The sequence below is a fragment of the Prosopis cineraria genome, unplaced genomic scaffold (genome assembly GCF_029017545.1).
Source record: "Prosopis cineraria cultivar Desert tree isolate PC_DT_omini unplaced genomic scaffold, ASM2901754v1 PC11, whole genome shotgun sequence".
NCBI lineage: Eukaryota > Viridiplantae > Streptophyta > Magnoliopsida > Fabales > Fabaceae > Prosopis > Prosopis cineraria.
In genome coordinates this window covers 6,538,336-6,553,943 of record NW_026555342.1, presented here as the reverse complement: position 1 = coordinate 6,553,943, position 15,608 = coordinate 6,538,336, and the positions used below count along the sequence as shown (strand labels likewise).

The 15,608-nt window shown below is 36.5% G+C and overlaps 4 protein-coding genes across 7 annotated transcripts; 1 reads left to right on the top strand and 3 right to left on the bottom strand.

The window, feature by feature from the left end:
• Positions 1-232: 232 nt before the first annotated feature.
• On the bottom strand, positions 233-3,353 carry LOC129285092 (DNA-directed RNA polymerases II, IV and V subunit 3-like). Its single transcript, XM_054920641.1, has 3 exons — positions 2,802-3,353; positions 2,007-2,244; positions 233-804 (listed from the first exon to the last, which is right to left on the bottom strand). The coding sequence occupies exons 1-3, from the start codon at positions 3,245-3,247 to the stop codon at positions 532-534; spliced, it is 957 nt and encodes a 318-aa protein (XP_054776616.1). The 5' UTR covers positions 3,248-3,353; the 3' UTR covers positions 233-531.
• Positions 3,354-4,213: 860 nt separating this feature from the next.
• LOC129285389 (sulfiredoxin, chloroplastic/mitochondrial) lies at positions 4,214-6,663 on the bottom strand. 3 transcript variants are annotated; one of them, XM_054921067.1, is made up of 5 exons: positions 6,508-6,663; positions 6,223-6,392; positions 5,196-5,229; positions 4,650-4,743; positions 4,214-4,555 (listed from the first exon to the last, which is right to left on the bottom strand). In XM_054921067.1, exons 1-5 carry the CDS (start codon positions 6,572-6,574, stop codon positions 4,540-4,542), a joined length of 381 nt encoding a protein of 126 aa, XP_054777042.1. In that variant the 5' UTR covers positions 6,575-6,663; the 3' UTR covers positions 4,214-4,539. The 3 variants fall into 3 exon arrangements, with proteins under 3 accessions (XP_054777042.1, XP_054777043.1, XP_054777041.1); XM_054921068.1 differs by lacking the exon at positions 5,196-5,229; XM_054921066.1 differs by lacking the exons at positions 4,214-4,555; positions 4,650-4,743; positions 5,196-5,229 and adding exons at positions 5,236-5,747; positions 5,886-5,932.
• An 86-nt stretch (positions 6,664-6,749) lies between these two features.
• LOC129285388 (14 kDa zinc-binding protein) lies at positions 6,750-11,371 on the top strand. Of its 2 annotated transcripts, none has more exons than XM_054921065.1 (6): positions 6,750-6,875; positions 6,947-7,045; positions 9,199-9,273; positions 9,917-10,064; positions 10,747-10,864; positions 10,969-11,371. In XM_054921065.1, the coding sequence occupies exons 1-6, from the start codon at positions 6,844-6,846 to the stop codon at positions 11,034-11,036; spliced, it is 540 nt and encodes a 179-aa protein (XP_054777040.1). In that variant the 5' UTR covers positions 6,750-6,843; the 3' UTR covers positions 11,037-11,371. The 2 variants fall into 2 exon arrangements, with proteins under 2 accessions (XP_054777040.1, XP_054777039.1); XM_054921064.1 differs by having other exon boundaries at positions 9,187-9,273.
• Positions 11,372-11,699: 328 nt separating this feature from the next.
• Positions 11,700-15,088, bottom strand: LOC129285387 (probable arabinosyltransferase ARAD1). The gene is made up of 3 exons (XM_054921062.1): positions 14,120-15,088; positions 12,525-12,890; positions 11,700-12,100 (listed from the first exon to the last, which is right to left on the bottom strand). Exons 1-3 carry the CDS (start codon positions 14,939-14,941, stop codon positions 11,924-11,926), a joined length of 1,365 nt encoding a protein of 454 aa, XP_054777037.1. The 5' UTR covers positions 14,942-15,088; the 3' UTR covers positions 11,700-11,923.
• Between the last annotated feature and the right edge of the window lie 520 nt (positions 15,089-15,608).

The window sequence follows — 15,608 nt, the reverse complement described above, 5'->3', positions numbered from 1 at the left end:
AATGAACCGATTAATGTGACGACACCCCCATTCAGTTTAGGTGGAATTGTAGAACATTATTTATAACTACCAAAAGAAATATACTAAATTCACTCGTCTCACAAGATATTATATTTCAACAATTTTACAATTATCAAAACTTTTATGGCGCAAACACTTTTATGGCGCGCCATGTGCCAATCACTTTCAATCTTTCAAAGAACTAATGATTCAGACGTGAAAGAGGTGACTGTGACTTCGAAAGATAATTAGCATTGGAGGTGAGGCAGCACATGCTGCAGCTATTCGCTTCAGTACATGATCCAATAAACAAGTTCTAGGTTGAACAAACAATATCAACAAACAAAAATTCTTAGGTCGTCTGTCCGATCCCTGAGACATTGGTTGATCAGACCAATCTCATAAACAGACAGAAACATATTCAATAAAATGTTTAGACGTCTGTTTATAATTGACTTTGACCATAAATCTGTTCCTTTGAAAACTGTGCCTATCTAAACTTCCTCTCAGAAGCGCTGTGAAGAAACCTGATCAACCTCCTCGCATATGTGCACCTAATTCACCAAACTGTTCCTCAGTTTCCACATTGTCGTCTGATAGCCTGACTGCATCTAGCTTCTGTTTAAGAACTTCAATGGCATTCAATAACAATTGAGAAGCTTTGATCGCACCCGTGGATTCCACAGTGAATATGAAGGAATCTTGCCTCGCATTGATTTCCACAAGCCCAGGCTTGCCCATAGCTTCAGCTTTCTTGATCACCTCATCATCATAAGTGTATGCCTCAGGATCAGCGACCATAACCTAGTAGATGATAACAAGTTAGCTATGATAAATTGCCTGTGGTCAGTCAGAGGTTCTTGTGCAGGTCTCACCCATGAAATATAGATAAGTAGGCTAGCTAACTCAAATATATAAACACAATTCATTGATAGTTATTATTGAAAAGAATGCTTGTTATGCTTACATGCCTTTCTATGATTGACTTGGCCCGCATATTTTCTAGACCAGGTTAACTAAGTTTTGCAGTTAATTGTCAACGATGGGAATCATGTACCACACGTCAACATTTCACGAGTTGAATAGAACAGGCCTATTGGGTACAAAGTCTTCTCCAGATGCATCAATTTCAGAAGCTTTTGAGCTCTGAAATCAGATACATCAATATCAGAAACTTAAGATTTGATTCAGCAAGTTTGAACTGAGCAATAGTATCTTCTCCAGAAAACGCACCCCAGCATGCTATCAAGTTTTAACAAACATCAGGGACCATATCATGCATGGCTATACAACTTCCTCAAATCATAACACTAACACTTCTGTAAGTTCTATCTTGAAGCAACAAAATTTCTCACTACTGCATCATGCCTATTGTTGAGATCTGCAATGGTCATATTTCTCCACATTTAGTCACCTTTTCTGGCACCCATGATCACCCCAACAATTTGGATCCAACCTAAGTAACTGCAGGTACTTCCAGTAAGCAAGCCAACTTAAGTAAGTATCTTCAAAGATTCACCAAACTCTGGAAGCTAGGAGGATCTTTATTGCGGCATGTGCCATCTCTATCGTTCTGTGAGCTTAAACTAGGGATCACTGCCATAAACAACTGAAACCCAAACTTGAAAACCAACTGCCACCAACCTTACACACGACAAGGATTACACATCATAAGAAAATATCGATTCACTAATGTCTATCATACTAGCTAGAGAAGAGCCAGAAGAAGGACACCAAGAGATACCTTCAATTCTACTTTTTTGTCTTCTTTAATCCAGAAAGCCAAACAGGAAGAGTGTAAGGTTGAAGAGTCACACAGTATGATCATAAATCTATAGTCATACACAGCGCAGTGCAACATCTCTATCCAAGGTTAGTTCCCAAAAAAAAGCAGTGAAATACGCAACTGCCTTGCATCAAATTAAACCATCATTTCAACACTAAACCCAGAATCCAGGACTGAAAAGTGTATAATTACTAATTAGTATAAGTAAATAGAAGCCAACCTGTTGTGTTACAGGATCAATGTCAAACACACGGGTAGGACAACTGTCAACCCATTCTTTTTTCTCTTCGAGCGTCAATGACTCCATAAGATCTTCATTTATATGAATTTCTGGCTCATACATGAAAGTTACAGTCGCTGCTGGCGACCATTTCGCATGATCTTTGCCAATTCCCTTCCTAGCTATTGCTCTCAGCCTTAGTTCTTGCCCTCGGCGTAACTTCACAATTATAATCCCCCTGAATACAATCCAACAAGTCATTAACGAGTAACAATCATTATCTCATTTGAGATCCAACAACAAACTACGTCACAGCATTTAGCGGAACAAATAGTTAACAAGACCCAGTTGAAACACATACAATAAAATACAAAAACCATGATGTCCATGGGAGATCATTAACAAATGAAATTATGGCCAAGTTAACCAACAAACATGATAATTACATCACTTAATAAAAAACTTTACAAAATCAACAGAGATCACAACATAATAATATATATTTTAAAACTTTTGGAGTTGAAATAAAGAAGACAATTTTTTTATATATAAATTATAGACTAAATCTGATGAAGCGTCCAATTGAGAAATTTATCCAGAAGAAAAAAGAGGACGAATATGTAAAGAGCCAATTAAACATCCAAACAAATGCTAGCTAGGTCAATTATGAAAATGAGTTAGTTAAAGAGGAAAATAGATGAAAACAACTTATTTGAATTCCTCATTTTCGGATTTGAAAGTCGTGAGTTTTTTGCTTCTCCCTCCATTCAAAAATAAAACACATTGGTGGATTACCTGTTCTCAGAAGCCTCCATACCAGCAGGGTCAGAGAAGTCTACAGGAACTACCGTGTGGTCGGAGCTATAGAGGTCCTTGCTGGTAACATCTAGGGTTTCGTCAGTCATGCACTTGACTCTGAGGTGGAACTCGACGGAGCAGAACTCACACTGGCCGTCACCGTCGCAGGCATCGCAGTCACGCGAGAAGCGCATGGCCATGGCGCGGTCGCTCGTGAGGGGGATGAGGCCGAGGCGGTGAGCGATGAACTCGTCGTTGAGGACGGACGAGTTGACCTCGATTTCGACGAGGTCAATGGCAATAGTGGGGACCTCGGCAATCATGACGCGGCGGAGGGCATTGGCGATGCTAGCATCGGTGTCTCGAAGCTCAAACTTGACATAGTCGTCCTTGAGCTCTCGAATTTTGACTCTTGGCATGCGAGCGTAGGATACTCCCTCCATTGTTGTAGTGAAGAAACACTGATTAGAGAAGAGGCTCCTTCAGGCTTAAACCCCGAAACCAGGGTTTGGCTCGGTTCCGTTGAGTTTCAGCCCGACGTCTTCTTTGTTTCATTTATGTCGAGCTTCACCCCAAAAAAAAACAAACACAACAAAATAAAACAAAAAAAAAGGAAAAAAAAAAGCCAAAAACAAAAACAAAAGAAAAGAAAAGGAACCAAATAATGTCCAAAATTAAATTATTGAGGTTTTTTGACGAATTAATTGCGTTTTTGTATGATAAAAAAGAATTAATATCATTTTGATTTTGAATTCAATTTTTATGATTTATTTTCTCACTTTTTAAAATCATATATATATATATATATATATATTTTACTTTTTGTTATTAATTTTAAATTGAAATTAAAATGTTTTACCTGGAAATTGAAGAAACTTATACTTTTATTTTCTAGTTTATCGTATTTAATAAAAAAAAATAGATTGTGGAGCTTAGGATATAAAAATGATTAATGAATCCGACCGTTTATATATTAATTTATATTAATCTACTTCATAAAAATAAATTATAAGAGCAATGGGTGAAACTGTGGCAATCAACATGACTTAAACAAATAAAGAAAATGAAACACAACGGAGAGTACACCTCAACTTTTTATTACAATATAAGATATAAGATGATTTGAAGTTCATTCTTCTTTATTAAAAATTCTAAGAATAAGAGTTAGAAACAAATAAGCAAACACGATACTTCAAAAGTTTAAATTAAGTGGGAAAATTAGAGAGCTTGGATACCACCTTTTTTCTTTTAAAATAAGTTACTTATAAACAGCATATTAAATTTATTTTCATTTATTACTTTTAATTTGAATCAAGAACTCAAAGTTTCTCTTTCTCATCACAACTTAAATTTTTTCAGTTATGATGTCGTACTCTATATAAGAAATATAAAGATTACACTTTACCGAATAGAAACATCAAGCCATACGTAAAAACTTTATCCAGAAGAGATAAATGAATCTTTCATTCACTATTAAGAGTGCACTGCCCTTTCCTTCTTTTTGAGCTTTTGGGTTTCTCTCTTCTAGACATGAGAAGAGGAAACACTTGCATCTTCATCTAATGGAACCACAAGAAGCAGCCAAGAATGGGCACCTAAAAACTCACTAACAGAAGGAATCTTCTAAGATACACTTGGTGACATGCTTAGATAGCTTTTCATAATCTACTTGATATATTACATTTACATCTCTTGAAGATGTTGTTTATCCAAAGATATTCACGGCCAGATAATGTTAGCGCAGATGATGCCTGCATGATGATAAACCAAAGCCTTTATCAGCAAGGATAACAAATTTACCTCACCAAGCTTTTGTTAAGAGTAAGCTTCAACAAAATGATTAACCTTAGAGTCTCCTTTGTACCCCGGCGAACTTTGCACCGGATGGTAGGGAGTCCAAGGCGCTGGTGAGCCTCGAAGCGGTGGCAGCCAGAGAAGCCTATAAACCAAAGAGGAGAAATATTTATCAAACTTGGACTGAGATCACCATGCAAGATCTTTCAAGAGTCTCTCTATTTTCTGTTTTCTGACCGGTCCCTTTTTTTTGTCTAAACTAACCATGATTCACTTTTGAGTTACTGTATAGCATAATAATTTTAGCCATCATCTGTGTGTTTAAGAATAAGAGTGAATCTGTACATCTTTTCTAGATATGAGAGCAACTTGATCGCGTTCCAAATGAAAACATGTTGAACCTATGATACAAAAAGTTGAACTTATGATACTGCTCTAAAGTACGGGTTATGTTGCTGTCGAACATCACTAATAGAAATGATTAAATGGCAGTACTTTTAACATACAAGAGAAGTTCGTTTAAATTTTTCAGAAATGAGGAGAGTTAAGGTGAAAGTATTGTACTCAAACGTAAATTACTAGATCTTGCACACATACCATAATAGACTCCATCAACCTCAAGAACATCAATCTGGATAAATAAAAAGTCAGATAACTTAGTAGCTCCGTCCATGATATTTTGACGAATCAAAATTTTATTTACCCAAAACAAGATGAACCACAAGTGTTTCACAAACATAAAAATTCAGCTTGCAGCTAAGCTAAACATATACTATAATTTCAAACCTTGTATCACTAACTAGTAATTGGAGAAGAAAACTTGCAATGAATGCAACTTAGGAGGATGATATGAACATACATACCAAGTTGTGTCATAGCATGCAAAATATAGTGAAATACAACTCAAGATTTGGTTTGGGAAAAACTATGTTAACTCGGCATAATTTTTTGTTCGATCATCACAGTTGATGCTTATGATTGCAATGACATCAAGTTTTTCACCTGAATAACTCAAATGTGATTATGAAAAAAACATCATAAGAAAGATGTTTTTCACAAGCAGCAAAGCTTGAAATTTCCGAGGAACAACCTTGCCAGAAAAAGTTTCCATTTATGCTTAATAGAAGGCTTGAAATATCTTGCTGCTTACTGAAAAGAATGAACAGATTTTTATTTTCTTCAAGATTCCAACTTGCTGTAAAAATTCTTGCTCCAACAAATCAAACACAATTCATCTTAGTATTCCCCTCAGTAATCATTTTCTCAGAAGCCAACTAAAGGGAAAACCTGAAGTTAATAATCTTATTATCATCTGGCGCTGCAGAACACTGAACCTGGAACAAATCATAGGCATGAACTATATGACGCAGGAGATTTGCAGTGAAAATGCTTGCTTCAACAAGAAACCCATCACAATTCACTCAGTATTCCCACAAAAATCCTTTTCCTAAAAACCAGCCAAAGCGACAATCCTTGTTCAAACAAACCATCAGAGTTCCTTCTACGTATTTCCCTCAAAAGAATTTTCCAAGAAACCACACAAAGGGAAAGAAAACCCAATCACACAAACCCCCAAAAGAAACAAGAAGTAGAAGAAAATTTGACGAGGGAAACAAGTTCTTACAGGAACTTGAAGTCCTATTTCACTAATACTATCCATAAGTTCTTTCACTTTGTTAGGATCATTTGCCCTCGTCCTCATTAGGGGCCTCCTTATCCTCTCTAGAGGAAGCTCCAGAATCACTGGTCCCCCGGCGCCAACACCTCCCGTTCCAGAAGCAGAAGGAGAAGCCCCTAATTGATATAAACCAAAAACTAGTTATAAATTAATACCAACAGACTAATGGGAAAACGAAGAAGAAATTAATTTTTCATTGATAGAGATTCAAGAGGAAATCATAACAAGTACCATTGGACGAAGAAAAGACAGGGAAGGTCCTCAACCTACTTGGAACCTGAAGAACAAAATTCGCCATTTTTCTTCTTGTTTTTTTTTTTTTTTTTGGAGATTCTTCTTTCTCTTAATTTTTAACGAGCAAGTCGGAGAATGAATTGAGATTTTAGAACCACAAGATGTGATAATTACGACAGTGGCGTGGCACACCAATTTCAACGGTCTAGATGAGATATTGTATACGTTCTCTGGAAGTACCCGACCGCACTCGATAATTTCTCAATATAGTTCACTCGCTTAGAAATTTTCCCGAGAAAATGAGGTGATATCAGCAATGCTTCACTGGGAGCTATGGCTACGACGATTTCTTTCTTGCTGATTAGGTAGATTACAATCTCTTCATTGCCAGATTGTTTATGTGATATTATTGAGTTTGGCTTCGCATAATTGTCAGGAACTCCTCGACATTGATATCACCAAGACTTTTCGTGCCTTTCTTGAAAGCAGCAAACCACAATTTCTCCAAGTTCGTTCTTCCTATCCAATCTCGCAGGTGTTGTTGTCATCTCTTTCCTTTTCTACTCAGCTTCCTTTTATATATTCTGAGCTAGAAATAAATCCTGAGCTCCATATAATTAGCCTTTTGCTGTTTTCAGTTTTACGAATTGCGAAACTGATAAAATGACGGAAATTGCAAAAAGATAGATTAGTAGTGATGGAATGAAGCAGATTATCATAAAAGGCTTAGCGAAATTCAGTTTTCAAGTAGGTTATTAATTATTATATAGAGAAATGACAATTAAGAGGATCGATAACTTGTATTGTATTAATAGTAGGAGGGTTTTGATTTGTAGTACAGATTTAAAATATCATTGTAATATTAAAAAAGTTTATGTTGTAATTTTGCATTTCATGAGTTACTTGGGGGAATACCGTAGTTGTGGCTTTTGTTCTGTTACTAAGAATGCAGGCGAAAATTTTACTAAGGAGCTGAATGCCGCATTATAGAGTTAGTGAGAAAAGAATCCAAAGGTTCTAGCATTCTTGAAGTTAGAGATAGGAACACAATTTGCTGTTAGTGGCTGTTCTTGATGAAAGAAAATGAAAGAGGACTGAAGATACTATACCAGTCATTCAGTAGTCAGAGTATTCAGCATTCAAATTCGCTTTGATTCAGATCATTGCCTATCATGACAAGGCCACTAAATTCCTGCTAGGAAGAAATTGTGAAAACAAATCCGAGGAACGTGCTTACAGCTAAAATACATCAATTACCAAGATGATCCTACTGTCCTTGTGATATTGAACATAAGAAATATATTCAAATAGAGTGAAATTTTTATGTGCCTATCCATTTAGCTCGGACTGATCAAGCGAGGCAACTTATTAAATTTGACATCCATAAGATTGTGCCTTATTTTCTTCATACATTACAAATATTTCCAACACAGATTGTTTGTCTGAGAACCGTAGTTTAAGAATCAGCAAGGAAAATAAGTATTGCGTACCTTGTTAACAATATATCCAAAGATTTGTTTCTCAATAGAGCATAATAATTCCGTGCAATCCATGTAGCTGCCTTGCCTAATGGAATAAAGCTTGTTCCTGTTACTGATGCTCTTCAATAATTAGATAAAATTTCTGGTGCCTCATTTGGTACATAGAAATTGGCACAGGAGAAGTGAAAGTGGAAATGGAATTCTGAAATTTGCTTATTTAACACGCAGGAACCCAATTTTCCAAGAAACCCAATTCCATAAAGATCATGGAATTCACTTCCAAGGAATAATATATTTTGAAAAGACCTAGGCTAGTGGATGGTGATGATGATGATGATGATGATTATTATTATTATTGTATTTTGCTTTAGCTTGTAAGAAACCTACCTATGTGGTGGCTTCTTTTTGTGTTATTTTTTAATATTTTGTAAGAGGAAGCCTGAACATTGGCTTTATGTGGATGGGTTATTAAGGTTTCCTTATTAGGCATTAGAGATTAGTTTAAATAGACTAAGTGGCACTTGTAATGGGGGACTTGGCTGAATGAATGAATTTTATGGGTTCATTTCTGAAAGCCCTCTCTCCTTCTTTGTTCTGCCTCCCTCACTTTCTTGTGTCCCCCACTGTTCTGTCTTTATTTTCTTCCTTCTCCCTCTCTTTTTCTGATTCCCCCTCATCTCTCTTTCTCTGTTCTGTCTCTCTTTATGTCTCCCTTTCCTCATCTCTCTGCTTCTGTATCTCATCTCTCCCCCTCTGTTTCTTTTTCTCCCTACTCTCCCTTTGTTCAGATCTGTGCAAGTGTGTGTGTGTGTGTGTGTGTTACATCAATACCTCCATAAGAACTCAATTCCATCCTTTTCGCTCAAATAAAATTTTTATCTTACTTCCACCATTGTACCAAATATAAATTTTTTCTCACTTCCACTTCTATTTTTACTTCCACTTTTATCAAACACTCTTCTCTTATACCAAACGGGGCATTAGGTCTTTGCTATTAGGCTTTTAAATAGAAAAGTCCCACGCGTCAAGGAACTTTTGTGCAAGACAATCACATGACTAAAAATGCAACAGAATATATAATTCTCATATTATGTTGGAGAAGTTAATAGAAAGCACATAGAAGTTGTATCTTAACTTTCAGAATGTTCTGTTTGTCTGTTCTCTGAATAGCACTGACTATTGACTTATATTACAGTTTGCCTTTCAGTACTGGTGCCGCAAATAATGAAGAGGCTGCAGCCAAAGCAGCTGCGGTCAACGCTGATAGTGGAGCCCCAACAATGTACATCCATTCTGACTCTCAGTCTTTAAAACAGTGCTTGCTTATCATTCTGGAGTTCTATATTTTGAACTTCCTAAGTTTAATTCTTATTAACTTGACGGGCTTTGCAAATATTTAAATATTGAGGTTTTAACATTTATGGCAGTCATTTTCCTTGTCATAGAGAAGTGAATTGCTGTGATGAAACATAAAATACAAAGTATCTCTTCATAGAATTGCAAAATAGCAATTATCCAAAATTACCTAACATTGTTGAACTTCTCTGCCCCTCTGAAAGAATGTTCCAGACTGAGTTTGGAAAATGTAAAGAATCAATTGAGAAGATTTTGAGCATCTTTCACAGAGTTTCACTGGCAAATGAATTGTAACTGTGAATGGTCATTCAGGCTTCGAAAAATATGATATGTGAGTCTTAGAGATGCCTCTTGGGGGTAAAGGATAACCAATGTCTTCCTTGATCTTAATATAATTAGTACATAATGGTATTTTCATTAAATCAAAGGTAATATACTAGTAATCAGGATAGTGCTGTGTCCTGAATGTAATGACAACTAGTAACAAACATAATTGCTTAATCATCTGGTTGTTTCACTTTTGTTCTTTTTTTCCTGGTGTTCAATCTAGTGACCCCGATTTACCTCAGATTTGACAAGATCATAAATAAGGAAATCCCTTCAAGCATTGTGTATGAAGATGAAAAGGTCCTAGCATTTCGGGATATTAATCCCCAGGCACCGGTTCATGTTCTAGTCATTCCAAAATTTAGAGATGGACTTTCGCAGCTTGGGAAGGTAATTAGTCACCCTTTCCCTATTGTTTTTTGTGTGTGGAAGAAAATTTTGCATGATCGGTTTGTGCTGTTTTTTTTTTTCCATTTTTTTTTTGGGCTTAACCTTCCAAGTAGCAGTAGCAGCTATAGGAAGTGTATTTTGTAAAATTTGGTTTAGCTGTTGTTTTCTTATATTTGTGCTGTAAGAAGATTTTTAGGGAATGATTGGAGAAAGTAAGTAATAGGAAACAAAAGAGAAACTACATGTTTCATACTACATTTTTAGGGAAATGAAGCACCATGATTTTTCCTTCCCTTGATTTTAAGTGATTTTTCCTTCCTGTCTAGGAGGATAAGTAATAAGAGTAAAGAAAAGAAAGGCAACTGTTTTTGTTTGATCCAAGATGCAGAAATTGGTTTTATGTTCTATTCTTGTTTGATTGATAAGATGTTTTTCCAATTCTTGTTTTCTTCAGATTTCAAATTTTTTCTTCATAAGCATGGAATCAGTGAGATTTTAAATCTTTACTTAGCAGGTGTTTGAAATGATTATCACCATATCCGTGATGTCAGTGCATGATTAATATAAAATCCACTTTCTAAATTTTCACTCATTGTTCATAAATCTATGGGTCCAAAAATTCAATATATATATATATATATATTATATAGGCATTTTAATTGGAAATGTAGCATGTTTGCAGGCTGATCCTAGACATGAGGAGATACTAGGTCAGCTTCTTTATGCTGCCAAAATAGTGGCTGAGAAAGAAGGTATTCTTGATGGATTTCGTGTGGTCATCAATAACGGTCCCGGTGCCTGTAAGCATGTTTATCTCTGGGTTTTGTTTCTGTGGCTTCTCCATATTAATGTGCCATTTTTGCTGCCAATCCCACTCACCCTATTCTCTCATTATTATGATTAGGTCAATCTGTGTATCATCTGCACTTGCATGTATTAGGTGGGAGACAGATGAAATGGCCACCAGGCTGAAGATTGAAAAGCAATGGCTGTTGACTTTGAAACTTAATCTCCTTTCCTATTAGTGTTAATATTTTCCCATTTAATGATAACAACGCGGCTCGAAGGCTCCTCCTCTGATTACCTCATAGGGATGAAGCTTGTCTTTATTGCAGACATGACGTAGCTACTTGAGGTTACTGACCTTTGTTCTATGGTTAATTCAACTAGAGCTTGTTTATGCAGGATGATGAATTTCTTTTGCAAACGATAACGTACACTTCTTAGATCGCAGATATTGTGAAGATGTTAGATTACAAAGCACCCACCCATTAAAGGAAAGAATTATCAGATGTTCTTATCATGCGTGACATGGGCGTACAAAATTATCCGCATGTCAAATATGACACGTTTGGGAATCTTCAGGGATTCTTGCGCTAAGAATACATTAAAATGCAAAAATTCTCCATTGACGCAAGACTATTACAGCTTTCTCCTTTCTGTTGTCAGGTTAGATGAATTGGATCCGAAAGTGTAGCAAGACTCTGTATTTAAAGATTTAAAAATTAAGTATCTATTAAAATAAAAAATATTTAAAATGTAATAATAAAATGAAAGTAAATGTAGAAAAATTTAACCATGACACCAAATCCATTTTGACAAAACCACTGGTAAATAAAGGAACGGGAACAAGAGTTAAAAATAATAGTCAAATTGATTTATATTCTATCCTGTACAAATGAAGGTACAATCAATTATCAAATTGTGTCTTCTATGCCTCATCTAACAACGAAAATGTATTTTCGTATGGTGGCATCTACCACAAAACGTGCCAGGAATCTTGAAATATGGTGAACTAGTCCCTTGACTAGTGAGCTAGCCCCCCCAGAGTGAAAATAAAATATACACTCATCAAAGAGCTATAGAGTACTAATTGCAGTCCGGTTTGTACATACACAAGAGCAGTCAGGATCCTTTCTGACCAGCCTTTTATCACGATTTATCATCAGTTTGATCAAGGGTAGCTTTTTTGAAACTTGTCTCCAGATTTCATTAACTGTTCCATCTGGCTCCGCATATTGAAAGTATCGCTTCACCTGAAACCAGATATATCAAGTTGTCATTTAGTGGGGGGAAGGAAGAAGAAAAGAGTTCATAAACGGCTCAACCAAGCTATAATTACATTTCAATGAAACTATTTATAATTCAGATTGAATGCCGATAATTGGCCATGCAGTTAGAAAGAAGGAAAAATGCAAGCAACCCAAGAACATCAGAGTATAAAGCTCAACCCAAGTGTTCCATGATGAATAACAGGGGAAAGTGAGCAAGAGAAACTAGTTCTCATTCGTTATCACAATTCAGTTTGATTGAAAATGTAACTCAACATTGTTATAATGCAGAGTAAAAACATGCTCTTGTTGATTTAAAAACCAGAATGGGCAAAGAAAGTAATTCCAGCATTTACTTATTGATTTAAGAACCAGACCGGACAAAAGAATTCATTCCAGCACTACTAACCTCTTTTAGTTCTTTCTGATATTCAAGAATCCTATCTGGAGTAATTGCTCTCAATGCTGACACCAAGTACCCGGGCCTTATAGCAGCAGTAGATTCTACAAATATTGCAATTTTTCTGTAGTCTATAGTATCTTCAAATGGCAATTCAATGCTATCACTAACAATCACTGGAACGCACAAGCTAACAATAGCATCAAAGAGTCGGCAAGCTGACGGGGTATCTCCAGCAGGGTGTAAACAGAACTTTGATGTGTGCATTCCTTGTGAAGCCGCCCGTCTACTCTCTCTGGACTGTGCTCCATGCTTTATTATGACATCCTTTTCTTTTTCAAGAATTTGAAAGAGTGTATCACGAATTTTGCCTCCCTGTTAACAGATTGTAATATAAGGAAATCAGTTGCAGGAAAAAAATTGTCCCAAAAAAGTTTCTGCACCAAGGCACTGTACTTCCTTGCCGTCTATTTTTTTGGTATTTGACTTATTTGCTTGCAATATAAGGAAATGAAGTGGGACCCGGGGGGGAGTGTTTGTGAAGGTATAGACTGATGCTCCCTCGTTCGCATGTCAATAGAATAAAAAGAAAGAAAATAACCCAAATTTAGAATCCCTGGAAAAAAGGATAGCGTTTCTAAAAATTGAGAAGACCAGAAAAAGAGAAGATAATTTTTCAATGACCAAAACCAGCGTATCAGTATAAAATAACCATATATCGAAAGGATGTTCAAGCTCACTTTTTTTTTTTTTTTTTTTCTTGGCCTGATTCCTGAAAGCTCATATGTTATTACAGTAGCCTCCTGACAGAGATAATTTTCCATCAACTAGCTTCACCTATCACCAGATTTTTGCCATTCTCTCAAAGGCCCTACCCAATTATATGATGATTGCTAATTGCTGTGGCAAAATTAAGCATGATGAAGAAAGAAACTCTGAAGTGGAAAAAAGGATCATCATAGAAAATCATGGAGAAACTGCATGAATACAAACTACCAGTGGCGAAAAGCGCTTTACAACAGTTAAATTTCAAAGAAAACAATTCAAATCAAGGCACTTTAGGAAAATAAAAGTAAAAAAGGCTTGACATAGCAGTTGGCGCTAGCTCTGCCAACATTTATGGAAGGCTAGACCAAAACTGTTATGCTGATATCTGAGACAGAGAGCAGGGCTAAGTAATGATCACAATGTAAACCTCATAGCTTAGCATTAAATAATTGACAATCATATCTGGATCCTACACTAGTGCATTAAATTTTGTTCCTTTTATACATATTCAAAACACAAATTTTAACGGGAGCATTTCAATATCATCGATGCTGAAAGCTTCAATTTCCCTTCAGAATCTAAATCTCTCATTTACACTTTCCCACTAGCGCACTCAGTACCACATCTTCTGAAGAACAACCACTCATCAATCTTACATCCTCAGCCTTCGGGATCATTCATTTCTGACATGCTCATCAATCACACACAACGGAGATGCAATTCTAAACCCCACTCAAAAAGCAAAAATCCATAATAAAACTAACCTCAGAAGAGCATAAATTATAACTACCAAATTTATAAGCATCGCATATAGATATTAAACTAGATCTTATTACCTCCTTGCGATATCTGTTGCCCATGAAAAATAACAACGTATTGCGATTGTCGAGACCAACATCTCCATCATACACTCTGATTCGGTGAGAGTATGGTATTACGACGTCCTTAACAATGGATCCTTGGTCCGGTCGCAGGCGCCCAAAATCCGAAACAAGCAGCACACTGTTCTTTACCCTATCGATCACCCGGTAAAGCGCATTCGGATCTGAAGCGGCAAACACATGGTCTCTTCCATCATTCCTTTGCCAATACTCCTGCTCATCCAGCCACTCCACCAACAGCTCCTGATTCTCCTCGTCGCTATAAACAGGCTTCTCAGCGTCCGTCGTAGCAGAGGGGCGAATCGGGTTCACAATCAAACTCAGAGAAGAGAAGAACGGCACAAAGAACAGGTCCGCCTCCTCAGGATCCAATACCCTGACAACAGGTGAACCAGCGCGCTCGGACTGGGGCCGCATAAGATCAGAGTAAAGGTACCATTCTGACATGTGCTGATGACCGGGGTACTTGAGAGTGGTCGAGTCATCGACAGGTCTACCGCCACGGGCCAAGGAATGTTGCTTGATGACTCCATAAGTGAACCTGGTGGGAAGATCATATACGTAGACTTTGACAGGCGAATTCCCGGCGTAATCATTGCTCTCGCGGAGCACGACGGAAGCAGATTTAGCAGAATTCAACGAGAAGTCGGTGTCGTCGAGTTTGGCGGAGGAATTGGTGACGGTGGTGGGATTGAACAAGGTGCTGAAAAGAGCAAAAGTGACCAAAGCGACGAAGAAGGTGACAAGGGTTTGCTGCAGAGCCGATTTTCGCGCCATTGCGAAAACAGTGATCGCGCGATGAAAGAAGATGAAAAGGAGCGAGTTGGGCAGGTTGGCTAGCCAAGTCGTGATCGACCACACGGCGCACTTGGATAATGTGCGCAGGGAGTGAAGAGAAGTACCTCTGCTGTTCAGTTGATCTGGCTCATGGATTTCAAAAACCATCGGAGACGTAATGTGAGGACTGGGAGGGTATTTATATGAAAGTGAAGGGGTATTTAATTATTTAAAAAAAATTAATCATTTGTCCAAATTTATTTTAACACGCTGAGTTAACTCAGTATAACTGAATTTCTATAACTCTTATTCCTGTGCATGACAGTTAATCATCCCAACCGGTATTCTGATTTTCAATCATAGAATATGGAATAGGATTATTACTTGTAGCTAAATTCAGATTAAGGTTGTATTTGGATTAGTGAATTTAAGTTAAAAATTTAAATTTGAAATTTTATATTTGAAATTCATAAGATTTTAAATTTTTTGTTTATATGATATAAAAAATTTTAAATTATAATATTAAAATTCTTTATTTAGATTTAAAGTAAAATTTTAAATTTTAAATTGTATATTTAAATTTAAAAGAAACTTGGATGAAGTCAACAATTTATTTCTAGTCAAAGTCAATAGTTTAAAAGGTTAACTTTTATCATGACTAGACTAT